This window comes from Diorhabda sublineata, chromosome X (assembly GCF_026230105.1).
Source record: "Diorhabda sublineata isolate icDioSubl1.1 chromosome X, icDioSubl1.1, whole genome shotgun sequence".
Taxonomy (NCBI): Eukaryota; Metazoa; Arthropoda; class Insecta; order Coleoptera; family Chrysomelidae; genus Diorhabda; species Diorhabda sublineata.
Window position 1 is genome coordinate 1,049,334 of NC_079485.1, and position 19,251 is coordinate 1,068,584.

Genomic DNA, 19,251 nt, shown 5'->3' on the forward strand with positions numbered 1-19,251 from the left:
CGTAACTTCCTTTTAGGTTCATACACTTTCCCCAGCGATGTTCAATAAGCTCCATACCCTTTTTATAATAAAAATCATCAAGTTCCTCGGAATAGCCATTAATTGCCGATATCACTGCTTCATAGTTGGAAAATCTTTGACCACCGAGCCATTTTTTCAAGTGGGGCACAAAAAATGATCCAAGGGGCTAAATCTAGCGAATAGGGTGCATGAGATAGCAATTCAAACTTTAATTCATTAATTTAGTCAATGAAAATTATCCTACGCGCATCCCAAAAAACCGATGCCATGACCTTGCCTACAGATGCAACTGTCCTTACATTTTTGAAGACGGTTTTCCCCATCTTGCGCACAGCTTCTCATGTTCTTCAGTTAATATTCGATGTACCGCATTTTTTGAAATGTGTACTATGTCTGCTAGCTTGCGCACTTTCAGTCGACGATCATCCAGTACCGTTTAAACTCTGCTACCCAATACGTTACTGTTGATAACGAAGGAGCAGTCTCACCCAGAGTAGAATCTAGTTCAGCTTTGATATTGATCGATGACCAATTTTTTCCATGTTCACAAATTCACTGAAAACGTGGTGTCTTCAAACATATGCTGTATAGATTGGCATTTGTCAAGCAATTACTGCCATCTCTAGGTCAGGCCAGGTACTTCTGGGACCATCCTTGTTACACAAAATGGTAGACAACGGTGGAACAATGTAGTAGAGCGATTGGTAGTTACAAGAATTAAATTACATTTTTTTAGGTGACTTGTTTGCTTTTTCTTAGTGTATCTTGACTATCTAATTTGCAGCAACAATTACCGCTAAATAAAATTTTAATTGGATACTTTTCATTAGAAGAATTTAAGAAATACACTATAAATAATTTATAGGAATACGAATCAGTTAGATATTCAATAAATTTTTAGAGCATATGAACTGCTTTTCTAGTCGCATATTTTCAAAACATTTGTTTAAACGGTTCACCTATTTCTGTATAATTATTTTTATACCAAGTACGTGAAATGATTAAAAAATAATCAGCATTGTCACCGAATATTTCGCAAATCAAAATAATACAATCATTGACTTTGTTCTATTGTAGAATGTACATTGTTGCATCGTATACTCTAATATTCAATATAAAATACAATACAGCGGCGGATGAGATGCAGAAATATTATAAATGAATATGTAAACGTTTATTTCTTTTAAATGGGGTAGTTTTTGAACACTCTTTACGGTAAATCTTTGAAAGAATAAAACTTTGATAATTTGGTACCACTTTACGGCCTAGGTCTACTTTTCAAAATTCCTAGAATACTAAACTTCAAATTAACAATATTTCAGAAAAAAGTCGCCTAAATACGAGAACTGTTTAACGATATAATGATTTTTTCGCTACGGTGACTATATTATCAATCTCCGCCACGCTTTTTATGTCATTTGTCAAAATTAGACATAAATATGAAATGCTTCAACTCATAGAACAATTTGTGATTCGCTACTTTTAGAAATGGCCACTTCTTAAGAAAATGGTTAATAAAATCCGCGCTCTTGTATTTAGCAATCGTAGAATAAAATAATGTGAAATAAATACTCAAAGGAATAATTTAATTGTCTATACAATCTTTTGCATGTATGGTTACGTATGAAAAAGCGATTGTCGGAGTGTCGCGATTGTCAGTGCTGGCTCGCTCAAATTTAAAATTCAAACGATTTTTCGGAATCTTCAAACTTTTTTGTACATTTTAGTCGATATCTCACAGTAGATGAATCTTGAATTCACCATTACACCTTCGAAACCAAAATACAGTCGAAACAATTTAATTTATCTTAGGGACGTGCCTCTAAGAAAACCAAAACTGTTTATTCGGTTAATGACGTCAGTGTTTTCGGATTCCAAAAGAGTTGACTCTCAACATAAAGTGTGATACATCGCATTTTAAGTGAAAATTTGGACATGAGAAAGCTGTGGTGCAAGATGGGTGCCGTAATGGCTCACAATGGAACAAAAACTGCGTCGTGAAGATGTTTCTAGCCTAACCTCACATCCGAAACAATCAAAACAATGGACTGAAAAGTCAAAAACCGTTCCATCTGCAGACAAGGTCATGGCGTCGGTTTTTTAGGATGCGCGTGGGATAATTTTCATTGACTATCTTGATAAAGGAAAAAATATCAACGCCGAGTATTACGCGAACTTATTGCAACGTTTGAGCGAAGAAGTCAAGCAAAAACAGCTGCATTTGGCTAAGAAGAAAATGTTGTTTCATCAAGACAATGCACGTTATTGCAATGGCCAAAATTAAGGAATTAAAGTATTAATGACTACCTCATTCACCATCCCTATAGCAGGATAAAAAGTATCAAAATTATATCAATTAAAAATTTGAAAAAATCACCAAATTTTTATATTTTACTTTTTTTCTTAATATAGTCGTGTATGAAATGGTGTACGAGTAATATATATTACTAGTAATATTTCTGCTTTAGTTGAAAAAATTTTGTAAAATGTAAATTTTGATTGTTTTTATGCCCTTCATTTCGTATGCCACTGGTAAAAGCGAACATTAAGCGATACTCCAATAACAATTAATATTTGCTGAAAAATTTGTAAATAAAACAGGATTTAAGCAATACACTTTCTACACGCTAGCAAGACAAGAAGTGAAGAAACCGAAGAGGTAGTAGCGTGAAGCGTGGTCTTACTCATCAGCGAATGCTGAATTTCTTCTTGCAAAAAGTAGGTTAGGAGAAAGTTTGCTTCTTATTATAAACATAGCAGTGGATTTAGTCACACTTTAACCGCTGCGGTGTGCGCTGTGTACATAACATACTCGACATTCAATTAAAAACGGTAAGTGATAAAAATTTAATCACTACGCATAGCTCAAATATAGGTGTACAGTCTAGTTTTTATCGCATAAAATAAACAGTGTTACGTATATACTTTTTATTAATTGAATCAACAGTGTTTCATGTCGTATCAAAACAAAAAAAGTAATAATTTTCAGATTAGTAGTAGAATGAATAAATGAAATCTATATCTAGTTTAAAAGAACCTACGTTCATTTTAAAATAGGAACAGATAAAAGGACAGTTTACTTTTTTGAACAAAACTCTTACATCCAGTGGTAATGTAGAGTTGATGCGTTTACATTAATATTTAATATGTTAAGCAGAATTTCATCAATGTTAAATAACCTTCATTTTAGGATTAAAATCACTTTTTTGTGAATATAATATACAATATATATATTTGGCTATCCTATTTACGCAGATAAGAAAAAGAATATGTCGAATCATTCATATTTGCACTTGTGTGTTAATATAAACGTCGTAGCTGTATTTGGAATCTGTTCGAAATGAATTATTGACTTATGTATTGGAATATTAGTTGCTTTCATTTTAAAAAAGCTAGAATTCTTTTCCATATTGAAAATACCCAACTGATTTTTTGGATCAGTTTTTAAAATGACTGGAGGGGGAGTTATAAGGCCTCTATCACAAGTTTTACATTTAATTACAAAGAAAATAATGCAAATTTCTAATCCTAATTTTTGTCAATACCAATAATTTATAAAGAAGAAGGTGATCTACTTGGTAATGTCAAATTTTTTGCACTGAAACTTCGGAGATAATAATCGTTTCTCAATGCTTATATTGCAAATATTATCCTGATCAGAAGTTCCAAACAATTTGAATTTAAAAAAGTATATACTAAGCTCGCAAAGAAAATTTCAAAGTATTTTATAAAGGGTAGTTATATTTGGAATCCATGGACTTAACAATAGACTTTACAGGATCATGTCCTTTGAAACTTATCCATAGAAAAACGGCAAATAAGTATACAATATTACATGATACGCCATAAAAGATTCATTGTTATTGATTTCCAAATGTCTTTGTGACTAAATTATACCAAAAATTTATTATAATTGATTAGTTAGGTCTATGATCTATAATATATACTTTTCTATATTATGTTTTTCCTTTTTATTTTTCATTTCCATTAATCTCTGTATTCTTCCATTTTGGTTACTTGTTGATTCTAGTTTTTTCTTCATGATACAGTGTGTTCACAAAACATATATAAAATTTGTTTTTTCGTAAGGTATAATAGCTGATAACATTAAAATCTATTCAAAATTTCCGAAATCTTAGGATATGCCTTTTGCAAATAAATATAATTCTAATCAATTAAATAATAAAAAAGTATTTCGTAACGGCTCTGATTTTCAATGTCGGTAAAATTATCGGAGAAAGTGCCATGAAATAAAGAAAGTAAGCCTTCGAACATTAACCTGTTTCTTACTAATCTTATGAATTTCTTCACTCATAAATTGTTTCGCTATAAATAAAAATACGAGCGGACAAAAAAGCACTTGAAATTGTTATTCGCACAATATACTCATCATAGAATAATTATGCGGTAAATGCAGACAAAACGGAATGAGTAACAAAATTTATCGGGGGAAAGTACATAATTTGATATTAGGATTAGAAAATGTGTAAAGATGACGCCTCTCAAAACTGATACATGTGATTTGAGGTTATTCCGAACGATATAATTAATAAATAATGCCATTTAGGCACGTCCAAAAAATCAAAACAATGAAATTATTACAGCAATATTATTTTCACTTCATGGCCAATTGGTAAACACTTTTTACGTGACTTGAATATTTAGAAGCTTATTAGATCTTATTTGGAACGTAATTACTTCAACTACATTATAAATAATAAGAATGTTCATTGTTTATTAAATTGGGAATTGATTCTAAAATGAGAAAGTTGATTCGTAACCTGGTATATAATTTTTTTATTTATGTATTAATAAGTTTGGACTTCATAAGAAGCAAATAAAAAACATACATGTTGGCTAATAGAAAATTGATTAACTGAAATAACGTATCTTTTCACGTGTACAAGGTGTACTAAATACAAACATCGATTTACATGGTATACCAATAATCAATTAATGTGGTAATTTGTGGAAACGTAATTCTATTTTCATATATGTTCCAAATTCTGTTATATGTATTTTAGATTTGAAACATGGGCTTAGGAGGTAAACAAGAAGCAGAATATACATTCACCTTACCTGAACAAGACAAAAAAATTGCTTTAGAGGAGCTAAGAGAAGATGACAATATTAGAGAACAATCTTTGGAGCAAATGCGAGAATGGATTGATAAGCATCCCGCGATAAAAAAATGTAGAACAGGTGGGTTTTGTCACAAAATTCTAGATTTCCGCACATGACCTCGCCTTTATTGACTCATTGATGTAATTTGATAAGATATATAAATACATTATGTCAATTTTCTAACTGTGAGCTACAATTTGGAAAGCCATAGTCTTTGCCAGTTGTGATCAGAAAATATCATTATAATTTATAGAAAAAACAACAACAAAATGTGCAAGGAAAAAGATTATCTATATATTCTTCTAAATTCAGACAACTGATTAAAGGAGTAACATGTTTTTACATATCTAGGAAACATAACAAATAAAATATCTGATATACCAGAAAATTATTTGCGCATGTAATATTGAAAAAAAGTGTTTTTTATAGGTCGAAATTTGGGTGAGGTCAGGCAACGTGAGATTATTTTTTTAAAAATCCGTTACATCAACTTTTGAGGTCAATTGCAGAATTTATTTTTGCACGAAATGTTTTATAATTATATATTTTCATATTTTTTTATTTGGGAATTAGTTTGATTGAAGCAGAGATAAATTTATTCGAATGCATAATCATTGACTATTAAAAACTAATCTGTAGAACAATTTCCTGTTATATGTATTAACGACTATGGGGAGTAAAAGTAAGGAGAACCATGTAGGAATTTACCTAAAAATCCAAATTAGATCAAATCCGGCTAGTCCAAAGCGACAGTACCACAATAATACTAATCATCTTTTTATCTTTTTTTTAGATGCTCCATTTTTGCTAAGATTCCTTCGTACCAAAAAATTTAGTGTACCATTAGCTTGTGAAATGGTCGAACGCTACCTCACAATAAGACAAATTTATCCCAATTGGTTCCGTAATTTGGACTGCGAGGATCCAGATTTAGCAGAAATAATCAATGCTGGGTATTTGGTGCCCCTGTTAGAAAGAGATAACGGACGATGCGTTTTATTTAGCTGTGCCGGTAGGTTTAATATAATACAAGGGGTGTATAGAAATATTTATTTATTAACAATAGACAAAGAATAATAAAGGTAATCTAGAGGCATATTTATGGACATAATCTTATGGTTATTGCTTCTTCAGCCTAAACTTTTATGATACTTTTACGATACCAATTTTCAAAACTACTTGCTCGTATACCAGCTGCATAACAAGTAGCGCCATTCTAATTTTTTCTTAAATGTAACAATAATCTATGAAAATCTTTTTGGTTTGTAGCTAATTTTGATCCTCACAAGTATACATCAGCACATATGATTCGTCTCCATAGTATGGTAACGGAGTCACTAATGGATGATGAAATGAACCAAATACATGGATATACTTATGTGAATGATGAGGGTGGTTTTAGTATGGCACACATCTCACTGTGGAGTCTCCGTGATATCAGAAACATTGTTAGATGCGTCCAGGTAAAATTTTTGAAATAATGTTAATTTGAATCAGATATATATCATATTCACTTTACAGAATACAACTCCAATGAGACACAAGGGTAACCATTTTTTAAACATGAACAGCAGTGCTGCGAAGTTGTTTGAATACTCTTCACCATTACTTAGTGAAAAATTGAGAAATAGGCTTCATGTAAGTGTTTGGTTTAAATATCGCGTGTTCAGTCTCTTTTAATTTTTTCTTATTATAGGTCTATAAAAATGCGGATGAAATTTTCGAACAAATCGATAAAAAAATCTTACCAAAAGAATACGGCGGGGAAGTACCCCTGCAGGAAATGGTTAAAAAATTCCAAGATTTCTTAAAAACAAAACGAGAATCACTTTTGGCATTGGATGATCTTTATATAGAAATCGATGAAAAGAATTGCCCTTTGGTATCTGAAATGAACGAAGAACTAGGAATGGGTATAGAAGGCTCTTTCAAGAAACTCACTGTTGATTGAATATATAATTTGATTCCATTTTTCATACATAAAAATACTCTTCAATTACCAACTCTAAATAAATCTCCTGTTTGCTGCATTTTTTCTTTACGAGATATACAAGATAGTTCATATCAAATGAATATACCATTGTCTTTATTTAGTTTAGATTTGTATTTATTCGTTTTTTCTTTAGTCCGGTTTTAATCTACTGGTCGGAAAGCGTCTACCATGTACTTAGAGTAGTGCTACGACACTTAATCTCTTTCATATTCTTAGCAAGGATGGATTTGTGTCAATATCATTAAGAATTAGTTTTGAAGAATGTTGATGAGTTAATTTTAAGAATGAAGTATATGGATTCGATATTGTTGTTAGGATGTTGAGTTGAGAAAATTTATACATGGGCCTCAACATGACGAATTAGAAACTTAATAGTTATACAAATAAATATTATTATTGGGTCAAGATATCGATGTGACAGTTGGCACATGAAGTGATTAAATACTCTTCATATTTATAACATTTTCGATAAATTTTCATATAATTCTACGTATGAAGTGTATTACTTTTTTACGTACTACTTTCACATCTATAGATAATTATAAACTGGTTAAGTATGTGATTTGTAATAAACTGTTGTGATATTCATAGATTTCTCGAATGTATGGTTTCAGGTAACGCATTTTTCAATGATAAATGATATTTTAATGAAAGCTAGTCCTTAGTCCAACTAATAGTTAAGTATTGAAACTGAAACTAATTTTATATATAGTAGACGGAAGTTCCATTAAATATCAGATATTAATTATTGAAATATAAAGGATCTTAATGATAGATGCTTAATTTCTTCCACTGCAGTTTGTCCATGGGCTTTTTATATTGTTTTCCACCCTATGTTCCCTTTCAATTCCTTCTTCGGCCACTGCGCTTTCTATATTTCTTTCGTTCCTATGTATCAATCTAATATTACCCAGTTATGATCCTTCCTTCCATTATTTCTGTTGCTACATTAATTATATTTTCATTACTTCTATTTATGAGTTCAGTTCCCAGACATCCACTAGATTTTTCCAGCAAAATTTTATCCAGTTCTGAATCGCTGTCACTTTTATCACGAGCTACTAATTCCCATTATTTGTACCTACTTTTTAAATGCTGCTACTATTATTTCATACGCTTATCCACAGGTATTTTCCTTGCTTATTTTCTACAAATTTCTACACTTTGTCCTTTACTAAGATCTCTCTAGTTCTTCCCAATTTGTTTGTCTTAGTTCTACTTTTCATTAATTCATAATACAGTTATTTTGTGATTCTAGCATTTTTCTATTCAGGTCTTCAATTTCTGTATTCAAAGTCTTTTATTGTAAAGCCTTAGTCTCTATGATTCTTCTCTAATCTCTAACCTAACCAAATTATTCCACCTTTTCTCTGATATTAATTTAAAATTCTTTCCATAATCTTTTTTATTATAGTATTTTTATTGGCGGATCTGTTTTAATTAATTGAATTAAGCCAAGATCTTCAGATAATCTATAATTGTTATTCTGTATTGGACATTTTTCCTGAAATTGACCATTTAATTTTTATTGATTGAAATAAGTATATATTTCGGTTATTAAGATTGCTCCAAAGTTCTTGTTCATGCATTTTGGTACTTTCACATCTTTTGAAGTTTTGAATGAAGATTTTCTTCAATTGAATATTTGGAGTACTGAATTCAGGTCTGCATTGTGCAACAACTGATTGTCTAATAATTAATTTAAAGAGGAAATTGTTTATTATTATTCATTATTATGTAAATAAATGTATATACTCGCCAGTTGGTGGAACAAGTTACCATTGTTTACTTTTTATGTTTTATGTGCTTTTCTTATAGTCAGTGAGTTCTCATTTTTATTACATAGTTTAAAATGGAATTTACATATATAATTTTTTGAAAGTATCCTCAAATTAAAATTTTTCTATATAGTTTGGTATGATTTTTTTCACTTACATTATAATTATTACTAAAATTAAAAATCTTGGTCGTGAAGCTTTGGTACCTTTTGAAAGGCCTAACATAAGACAGTCCCAAGTTATCTAATTTTAAACTATGTATAAAAATTGTTGAAAATGACACAAAATATGCTTTAGGAATAAATTTGTTGTTATTGTGACAATTTTATATAATTAAAGGTGAAATGAAGTTGTTGCATTGTTTCTGTATTATAAAGATTGTTGTAGTTAAAATATTTGTTACTATTTTTTACATTTTGACACCTTTCTTATACACTAGCTTGTTTAATAAAAACTGACACTGTTTGATATGTAGTTTTATTTTTTTAAATATTTAAAATCCTTCAATTGAGCATTGTTCAAAATAGTATAAATGTATAGTCACAGAAACTCCTTTATGAATTGAATTTTCAATTATTACTGCGATATTGTTCACTCAAAACTCTTGGAGGGGGTGAGCAGGGCCGGATTAAGCTAGGGGCTTGGGGGGGGGGTCTATAGCCCTGGGCCCAAGGTCGAAGAGGGCCCCATCATTTGGAAATAATTCTGTATTTTTTGATGTTTTGATACCACAAATCTAACGTATTGATATTATTTTGTGAATTTTTCCGGGTTTTCGAATTCCTTAAGGGGCCCCCGTCATTATTTTAGCCCCGGGCCTTATAAATCTTAATCCGGCCCTGAGGGCGAGACAGTAAATAATTATGATATTAGACGGCATTGTGAGGACCGAATTCGTTGAAAAATTCAGATTTATTAAAACAAATTCTGTATATCCATAGGTCTAAATGAATTTCTAGCACAAAAATTTATCAAATCTTAATCAGCAACCTCAAGTTTTCCTGATATGGCTATGGAAGACTTATCTAAAACTCTTTGCAATGGTTTTTGGTTAACAAAAAGCATAAGAGAGAGAATATAACTGAAGTCGATATTTAAAATTTCTTTGATGCATTTGTTGGTGGTTGTGTTTTTCCTATTTCGAACTGATATATTGGTTTAGAGATTCAGATTTTGCAGCACTTCTTAGTGAGTATTATAAAGCTATTTTATATTTAGCTAACACATGAGGAGTCGTGATTCTTAGCAATATTTTATATTTTATTAAAAGTTAATACTGGTGATTTCTATTAATGTTTGTTATGGAGCTCTTCAACAAATCAGGGAGATTATGAGAGTACGCGAGTTAATTTTCCATGTCATTTACTTTAAAAGGGATTTTAAATAACGAATTGCGATTGCAACTACTTCACTAAATAAAAATTTACAGTCTGCCAATGACAGTTCTCAGTTTATTATCACCAGTGAAAAGAATTTGTCCTGTTGTGACACGTCACGTGTTAAGGATTACATCGCAGCACTACATGAAAGTGAACACATTGGAATAATTATAAAATCCTTTTTAATCATAGTTTGAAGAAAAATTCGGTTTTGTTGTCGTTTCGTTGATTGAAAGATTTGGTATATCTTCGTTATATGAATTAATATATTGTTTCTGATAATCGGTGTATTAATAATTCTCATTTAAAAATTAACATTTAAATGACACGAAGAAATCTATCTGGCGTTAGGGTGCGAACCGCCCCTTGTTGCCGTTCGCGATCAGTCAGATATTGGTGTGAATGTTCAATGTTTGGAATGCGAGTCTTGGTTAGGGTGGTTAACAATTTTCAATTGAAAGACGCCAACATCTTCAATATAGCAATATGAAAAGGGTCGAAAGGGAATCCGAAGAATTACTTGGACGCGTTACCATCTTATATTATAGCTACCTATATTCCGTGGTGGATTCAAATTTCAATTTGTTGAATATTTACAGAATGCAAATGGCAAATTTAAATTAGGAGAATTGTTAATGGGAGGGAGTTTAATTTATTGTTCTAAAAAACCCAAAAATGAATATAAGACAGATTAGTTAACTGAAGTTCGATGGAGTTTTCATTTTTTCATTAATTAAAAGTATGTTAATATCCTTATACCATCATTGTAGTATTACAATTGACGAACAAGTCGTGATTAACAAGTTATGAATTTCGAAAAATATTTTGCAATTCGACGACTTTATGCTTATGTAGATTAAGCATAGATTTTTAGCCCTCACTGTTTCAAAAGGAAGGAAATTTATGCAGAGATTCTGACTGTCTGCTCACTCAACTACAAACAAAATGATTACATCTTTGTAATCAGTATAAAAACTTGGTTTAGGGAAAGTTTTGGTTGAAGAATGAAGAAACTAGCAAAATAGGTGGCATTTTCAATAACTTCAATTATCACAATCAAAAGGTTACTCATATGTCGAAATCATTTTTATGAATTGTAAATATTTTATGGATAGCTTTGAAATTATAACCGATTTCGATGTCACGATCTCAACGTATTTGCTTTCTACAGTGAGAGCGCCTCTAAGAATGTACTACTCTAAATCATTTCCTCAGTTTTAAAATCCGCACTTTATTTTTAATGAAACACTCCCGATATTTCTTTCATTTCATAACTTGATACTAGTGAACATCAAATGAGAAATCGTCAGAAAAAAATCTATTTTATAAGGGTGCTCTTATGGAACCCCGTTCAACTATTTTCTGTTACAATTTAGTATCTGGAAGATTACTGACTGAGAAGAATATTAGGTAGAAATCAAATTCATATTGCATTAATACTTACCTCTGCAATTTTATTTTCCCACGTTCGTATGAAAAGCATATTTTACAACAATTCTGAACAAAACTAAATAAAATATAATATTTCATTCACATATGCTAGAGAACACACGGCACTGTATATTATTTATCATAAAAGTAAGACTTATGACTATGTTTGAGAAAATGGAGGGCCAATAGAATGAGCTTAACCTTAGGCCTGTTTTATATGTATGCGGTTCCATTCGGATTGGTTCGCTTTCGATAGAAACCGGAAACGAATGAAACCTTATCACACATACTTTTCCGTGTATATTCAGACTAAGTGCATTGTGCTGATCTGTGTTGTAGTAATCATGGAGAGAAGGCAAGCTATGACCATGTTTGTTTTTATCGAAGAACTATTACTATTTTCCCGAAGAGAAGAGAAGAGAAAACGGAAATATACGTTTATGAGGGAAAGCGTTCAACCGATTCAGCACCTGTTCGTGTCCATGGAGTATTTGGTGTTATACTGTTTCTATTAGGTACCGAATAGAGACCGAAGCATCATCACACACCTTGTCGGTTGTGACCGAAACAGGCCTTACGAATCACTAATGAAATTTCAGCGGAAAGCGAAAATTTTCGAGTGGAAAGTCTTCTTATGTGTCTTATGGAATTATGAATGTTAAGTATTACATAATAATTCCAAGATGGGAATGTAGGTTTTATTGGAAAAATATGCAGGATTAGGAAAGTTACTGGGGTTACACGGGGGTATTAAGCCCCCATGAGGGTTTTGCCATGGTGTTAAGAAGCTTGTTGAATGTGGGTTTAAAATCATAGAATACGATGGGCTATACGAATATTAAGGCTTTCTTTTTGAAAGCTTATTTAATAAACAAAGTAAACATTGGAAACAGACTTAATTTATGAATCACCCTCCGTATTATCTGTATACGCGTATGAGTGAGAAGAAATATATATTCATCTGGTTTATAACTGTGTACATTTCACTACCCTACCTACGATATTTGCAATTAATTGGAAAAAACTATATTGTCTAACTGCTTAACGCAGATTTCCATTTAATTAATGTAATATTAAACGCTGGCTCTCGTTTGTGCATCGCGGCTACGATTTTTCACTATAAATTACTCGTAAAAACCCACAAGAGAAAAACGAATTAAGGTGTAAACTAACGAACCCCTCTCACATGAATCAGTTCAGCGCAAACCACAATGTACAAATAACGAGATCAATCAAGTGGGCTCCGAGAAAATCAGGGGTGTAGTTGGGTTTCTTGCAAGAATTTACTGTGAACAATATAAACAAACTCAAAAATTCTATAAAATTAAGAAGTATTCTAAGATATGCATAGTTCTCTTATTTTTATGGATACTTTTCTGAAATCAAAATCATCATAAGCTCTAGAATTTGGAGAATATCAAAATATATGAATAATTATGTAATTGGTACGTTGTTTAGTATTTTCATTACGGCCACATAATCCAAATCCAATGCGGGATACGCGCATCTAACGTGATAATGCAATTCCATTTCCATTAGTATTTGCAAATTCAAAAAATACCTACACATCATTATTATCACAATACATCTATCCAGATAAGAATATTATTGAAATTAACTTAGTAGTGGAAGCTCGACATTTGAACCTTTGCTTTTTATGTCTTTAAGTTATATTCATTTGGTGAAAGTATATTTTCAACACAGGGAGAGAGTACGGCGCTGTTAATATCGACAATCGTTTTATAAGGAAACGTTTTCCTGGTTGCATGGATGGGAGAGTCAATTATTTTTACGAATTTTCTCTACGCCAGTTTTTCCTCGTTATTTCAGAAATTATTGTTCTTTTCTGAACTCGATGCGTATAGTAGAGTGTGAACATATTCAAACCAAATCGTTTCTTTTGTTTTAAATCACACAACTATCCATACAAATAAATAATGAACTACCACCAAACATAATAGAAATGCCTTTTGGTATACTTCAACTATACTTTGGTTTTCACTTTGGTATTTATTACATACCATACTTACTTTTAATGAAAAATAGAAAAAGCCATTACCTTAAAAAACATTTGAAGTAGAAGAAAACGGATACTGTTAAAACAAAGTACCAACGCATTCAGCTGAACTCATTATGTAAAGTGAGCCTTTCGGAAAGAATTTAAAAATTCATTCTGCATCTGCCCGGTTAACGAACGGTTACATTGTCAACTGATTTGTTCAGAAAATAAAAATGTGTTTTTTTTAATTTTCGGCTGTCTTTATGAACGGGCTAATACACGTCATGTTGACCTACCCATTAGTCAGATACACTCTTGAAACTAAATACTGTGGCTTCTAAAAACAAATTTATGTTTTTTTGGGTTGTTATATTTGAAGTGGGTGGTGGTTTCAGTCTATTTATTCATCACAACAATTAGAATGTTTACTATATTCCCAGCAACGTTGCTGCTAACTTATTCTATTGAGTTTTGCGAGTTTTGTTGATATGAAAACTTGTGGGAACGAGACCTGGAGATGATGCAATGATCTGTAATACCTCCTCCTTGTATATATCATGTTTATATGATAAGTACCATAATCATTAGTTTAAATAATACGAGGATGGTCCAAAAGTACCTGGCCCAACAAAGTAAACACAAACATTTTGGAAAAAATATATTTATTTTTCAACGTAATAGCCTTTTGGTTCCATACAATTTTCCCAGCGATGCTCAATAAGTTCGATACTCTTTTCATAATAAGAATCACCAAGCTCCTCAAAATAGCAATAAATTAAAGACATTACCTCTTCATTGTTGGAAAATATTTGAAGAACAAGCCAAATCCGGCCGTTTTTGCTTCATTTCTTCGCTCAAATGTTGTAATAAGTTTGCATAATACTCGTCGTTGATAGTTTCTCCTTTTTCACCATAATCACCGGAAATTATCCCAAGTGAAGTGATAGAACCACGCTTCGTCCATGGTTATGAAACAGCGGTTTTATTTCTGTGAAAAATTGCCAAACGGTTAGTTAATATACGATATACCGCACTTTTCAAAATGCCTACTATGTCTACTAGTTTGCGCACTTTCAGTCGACGATCATCCAGTACCGCTTTGTGGATTTTCTTCAACATTTCTGGAGTCGTCACCTCATTTGGTCGACCACTGCTAATCTGGTCTTCGTTAATAAAGAATGAGCAGTTTCACCCAGAGTAGAATCTAGTTTAGCTTTTATATTGGTTGGACCAAAGCCTTTCAAATAAATGTATTGTATGTATCACATGTTTACAAATTGATTAAAAACGTTCACTATTGATGGCTTCCAAACAAATACTAAACAACGTGGCGTCTTCAAACTTTAAATATATACTGTATAGATTGTGTACTTTCTAATACAGTAGTATTTTTCAAGCAGCTACCGTCATATCTAGGTCAGGCCATGTACTTCTGGGACCATCCTCGTATAGCAGCTTGAAGATATTTCCGAACATTCCCTATACTGAAGTCCATAATCAAGTATGAAGAGAAACCTAACCCAGAAACATCAATTTGACAACTATCCGGTATGTCGTTTTTATATGTATCTCACAACTGTCAATGTCATGTTATTATTTGAAGTTTACGTGAAAAAATTATATCTCCTCTAAATGGATATTATATCTAAAGAAAATGGAGGCTCAACGTTCTTATCTATTCTATATGATAAGAACAGCACGATAAGCAAACTTAGACAACAACTAGAAAATCAAAAGCTCCAGATTTTATATTACATGAAACGCGAACTTAATTACAGAAAAATTATTGAGCTCTCAAGAACTTGCAGAACAGAGAATACTGAAGATCTACCAGTGGTATTGGATTTTGCTCAATTTACAAAACAAAATGGAATGAAAAGCATTATACTGCGTTTGTACGAGCACATGAAACATATAGACGGCAAATTATATAAATATTTGAATACCCAAGAATTCATTGTGAGGAAAATATCTGAAAAATTATACGAAGTACTGGAGAAACCCTACGAACAAAGAATATTACTTCAACAAACGATCAATCCAGCTGTTTATCTAGATTTATTCATTGCTCTTCTAGAAGCGACTGTGGGTCTTCGACAAAAATTGAATTCTTTTAGAATTTGCTGTAATCGATTGATTCTAATAGAAGACGAAAGAAACCATATCGTAGAACAAGTATTAAGTCTTCCACCTCAAGAAAGGATCAACTGTAATATTTTAATATGTATGAAACAAGAAATACTGGAGCTAAAATATAGAATGAGAGAATGCAAGGAACATGAAGTAAAACAACAGAAAGGTAATCCGAGAATGTTATCTCTCCAAATTATTGTAGCTTGATGAGAAATTTTTACTTTCAGATTTGAGAAAACTAAATAACCTGAAACATGATCTCAATAATCTAAAGAATGGAATGAAATCATCTATTGAAGGAATGGGAGACCTATCAATCGTTGAAAATATGGTGGCAGGTCTAAAATTTGAAACTAAAAAAATATTAGAAGCAAATAGAAGAGAACAGAAGAAGCAGAAGCTCAGACAAATTCAGATAATAGCAAATTTAATAAAATTAGCGGCATCAGGTGGAAACTTACAGACAAATGATGAAGATGAACTACTTATGTTTGATGCTATAAAGAAGGAAGTTCATAATCTACAAACTAAATTTTCAACTGAGCTCCAAATAATAAAAACCGAACACGAATGCACGAAATGTAAGCTTAAAACAGTATTACAAGAAAGAAACGAATTGAAAGTTATCCAACATAAGCTTCAAGATCGTTTAAAGAAGATCCAAAAGAAATATGATACGGAAGTCATCTCTTTAAAGAAAGAAAGGAATGAGTACAAATCTCAAGTGGAAGAGCTGACAATATTCCAAGAAGCTTATCACCAAGGAAATAATACTTTAAAACATTTGGAAAAAGAGCTATGTTCAATGAAAGAACTCATCAACCAAGATTTTCTTGATTCTTTGAATGATAAGAAACAGAAACTTTCAAAAGAAATGGATGAATTACAAGAAAGTAAAAGTTCTAAAGAAAAATCGGATCAGAAAATGGTTCGGCAGCTTCCATCATCTTCATCTTCATCTAAAGTAATGGAAATAATCAAAAAGATAAAACAGAATATTCTAAACGATAACAAATTCAACAAGAAAAGAGACTTGTCTAGTTTTTCATTTGAAAGTAAACTGAAAAAAGATAAAAACAAGGTAGAAAGTTGTTCTCGTAGTGAATTTAAGCTACTGTGCGACTGTTCTCACGAAACTATTCCCATTTATTGCAAATCTATCCACACCACAAAAGATAGTGCAACATCTGGACCATACAAAAATCTAGAAGTTTTGGCACTTAATAAAATATTGCATTCGTCTTCTGATGATTCTAGTTTCCCAGACGCTTAACTTACGTTTCTTGACATTTCATTTTAGGAATTTTCTTTATAAAAATTTTCAGTAATGGAATAAATATCTTATATAATATAGTGTTTATTTTTATTATTACCCAAAAAATTTTACTCCTCTCTACAAAAGTATTCCATGTAACGTAACCCATCCAATTATTATAGTAATTGTATGTTGAATATTGTAAATTTTGTAGATGGACCAAAATATGGAGAATCTGAATTAATGTATTTATTAGAAAGACGATAGCTACATTTATCAAAATCCTTAATTGTATTATAAAAATTGAAAGGAAAGTAGATACTTTTTCTAACCAGCACGCCCATCTTGATGCGTATAATTCACGTGTTATCTAGTACGTTTCAATTAAGTCCCAATTTTCTAACAAAAAAGAGCATCAGTTTATCTAATCGCGGTCAAAGGGACAATAGATGACATTTTTGTTGAATCCTTTTAGTAACATCATCCTTAATGTTTGTATGCTAGGACTTTTATCCTTAAACAGCGGGATTTCATTCAAGAATACACGGACAATTGTATAAAAATATTGGGTTACATTATTTGCACGGGTCTATTCAAAGATTTTAGATGGTTCATTACCTAATTTTCTAGTCATGAAAATACAGTTAAGAAAACATACCCTGAGGTTGATCTTTTGTGAGAAGACAGTTGGCAGACAATTCGTATACAGGGAGAGCCCATACTATCGGTCGATCGAAAAAGTTTCTTCAAATAATTTATGTACGCTGCTTGATTAAATAGTATCGCAAACTTATGCTTGAAGATGATACTCAAATTTGATGGAAGTATAGTCAAAAACTCGAACTGACATCTTCCGATCTTCCAAATATATATCTTTCATGTTAGATCAGTGAAATTCTAGGAAAAGTGTTTTGCTCGAATGGCTTTGATAATAATGGACGTGATGGAATCAAGATAACTATTACCAGAAAAGTGAAAAATGCAAATTCATAAGCTCGTACACACGATTGCGACACTTTTAGAGATAACTTAGTTAAGTTCATCACTAAAGTTGTATCATAAGTTAAAAATGTGGATTTCGAAAAGCATAAATAGAAAAAGTCAAATGAGTCACAACGGGTGATTTTTAAAAACGTCTTTGCACTTTTGTGTAACACAAAGAATGTTTCGTGGCGATTCTTCAATTGCTTATTTCTTAAACCTTTTGATATAACGCATCTAAATGTTCTTGATTTTAGGTCTCTACTGTTTTAAAATAAGTTTTTTCAATAATTTTTGGAGAAAGATAAAATTTGACGTTTCGACTTTTCTTTAAGTTTTTATCAAACTATTTATATCATGAATATAATAATATAAATTATTGAAAAAACTGATTTTAAAACAAAAGAGACCTAAAATCAAGAAGAGTTATAGATGCATTGATATAAATATTATTTGTTATTCAATTTATTATATGTAAATATGATTTAGAGGGATACTTCCCTTCATTGTAAATGAAATTTTATCGCACACACATACAAAGAAAAACAATACAATAAAACAAGAAAACGTCTGAGAGTCCCAAAGAGTAAGAAAATAAAAGAGGGGTATCACATTTACCGACCGGAAGAAGAATGTTAAAATGCAATTATTTCTAAGTTTTCTCCAACTCCAACTCTCTTTTATTCGAGTTTCTTTATGTTGAAAATCTTTTTAAAAGTCGAGTATACCTTTCCAGTTACAAAAACCAGTGATCTCCATTGAATAATAATAATATAATAGGGACTAACATGTGCATGCAGACTCCCACTGCTTTTTTTCTTTGTTTAAACTTTTCGAAAAGCGTTTTCGATCGAGGGCAAACGTTTTTCTATTACTCAATTATTGTCCAAATTGTGATATTTCATTGTTCTCTGCCTATTGTGCTCCTATTTTTCGACAGATTACTCCATTACACTCTATTAAAACAATGTCCGATATTTTTTTTGAAGGGGAGTGACTTTCAATAGGCAACACGTTCCTTCCTTTTTAATACAGCGAGAAGTCAACCTCGTATCATTAGTTTAAATCAGTTAAAATGTCACCGAAAATTAGTGGTATTTGTTTTTTATTCATTAATTAAATATAAAATTTGAACAATTCGAAATTAATAGTATAAA

General features: G+C 31.4%; 2 protein-coding genes across 2 annotated transcripts; both read left to right on the forward strand.

Annotated features, from left to right (window-relative positions):
• Window positions 1-2,549: 2,549 nt before the first annotated feature.
• On the forward strand, window positions 2,550-9,381 carry LOC130450953 (clavesin-2-like). Its single transcript, XM_056789708.1, has 6 exons — window positions 2,550-2,853; window positions 5,046-5,223; window positions 5,939-6,157; window positions 6,415-6,608; window positions 6,667-6,783; window positions 6,842-9,381. Exons 2-6 carry the CDS (start codon window positions 5,055-5,057, stop codon window positions 7,094-7,096), a joined length of 954 nt encoding a protein of 317 aa, XP_056645686.1. The 5' UTR covers window positions 2,550-2,853; window positions 5,046-5,054; the 3' UTR covers window positions 7,097-9,381.
• Window positions 9,382-15,357: 5,976 nt separating this feature from the next.
• LOC130451790 (probable DNA double-strand break repair Rad50 ATPase) lies at window positions 15,358-17,131 on the forward strand. Its single transcript, XM_056791040.1, has 2 exons — window positions 15,358-16,024; window positions 16,086-17,131. The coding sequence occupies exons 1-2, from the start codon at window positions 15,358-15,360 to the stop codon at window positions 17,129-17,131; spliced, it is 1,713 nt and encodes a 570-aa protein (XP_056647018.1).
• The last annotated feature ends 2,120 nt before the right edge of the window (window positions 17,132-19,251 follow it).

Bases quoted from the DNA above. Each gene is read 5' to 3' on its own strand.
- LOC130451790 (XM_056791040.1), top strand. From the start codon at position 15,358: ATGGATATTATATCTAAAGAAAATGGAGGCTCAACGTTCTTATCTATT. The intron at 16,025-16,085 runs GTAATCCGAGAA...TTTTACTTTCAG, and splicing joins TGAAGTAAAACAACAGAAAG to ATTTGAGAAAACTAAATAAC.
- LOC130450953 (XM_056789708.1), top strand. From the start codon at position 5,055: ATGGGCTTAGGAGGTAAACAAGAAGCAGAATATACATTCACCTTACCT. The intron at 6,609-6,666 runs GTAAAATTTTTG...TTCACTTTACAG, and splicing joins ACATTGTTAGATGCGTCCAG to AATACAACTCCAATGAGACA. The intron at 6,784-6,841 runs GTAAGTGTTTGG...TTCTTATTATAG, and splicing joins AATTGAGAAATAGGCTTCAT to GTCTATAAAAATGCGGATGA.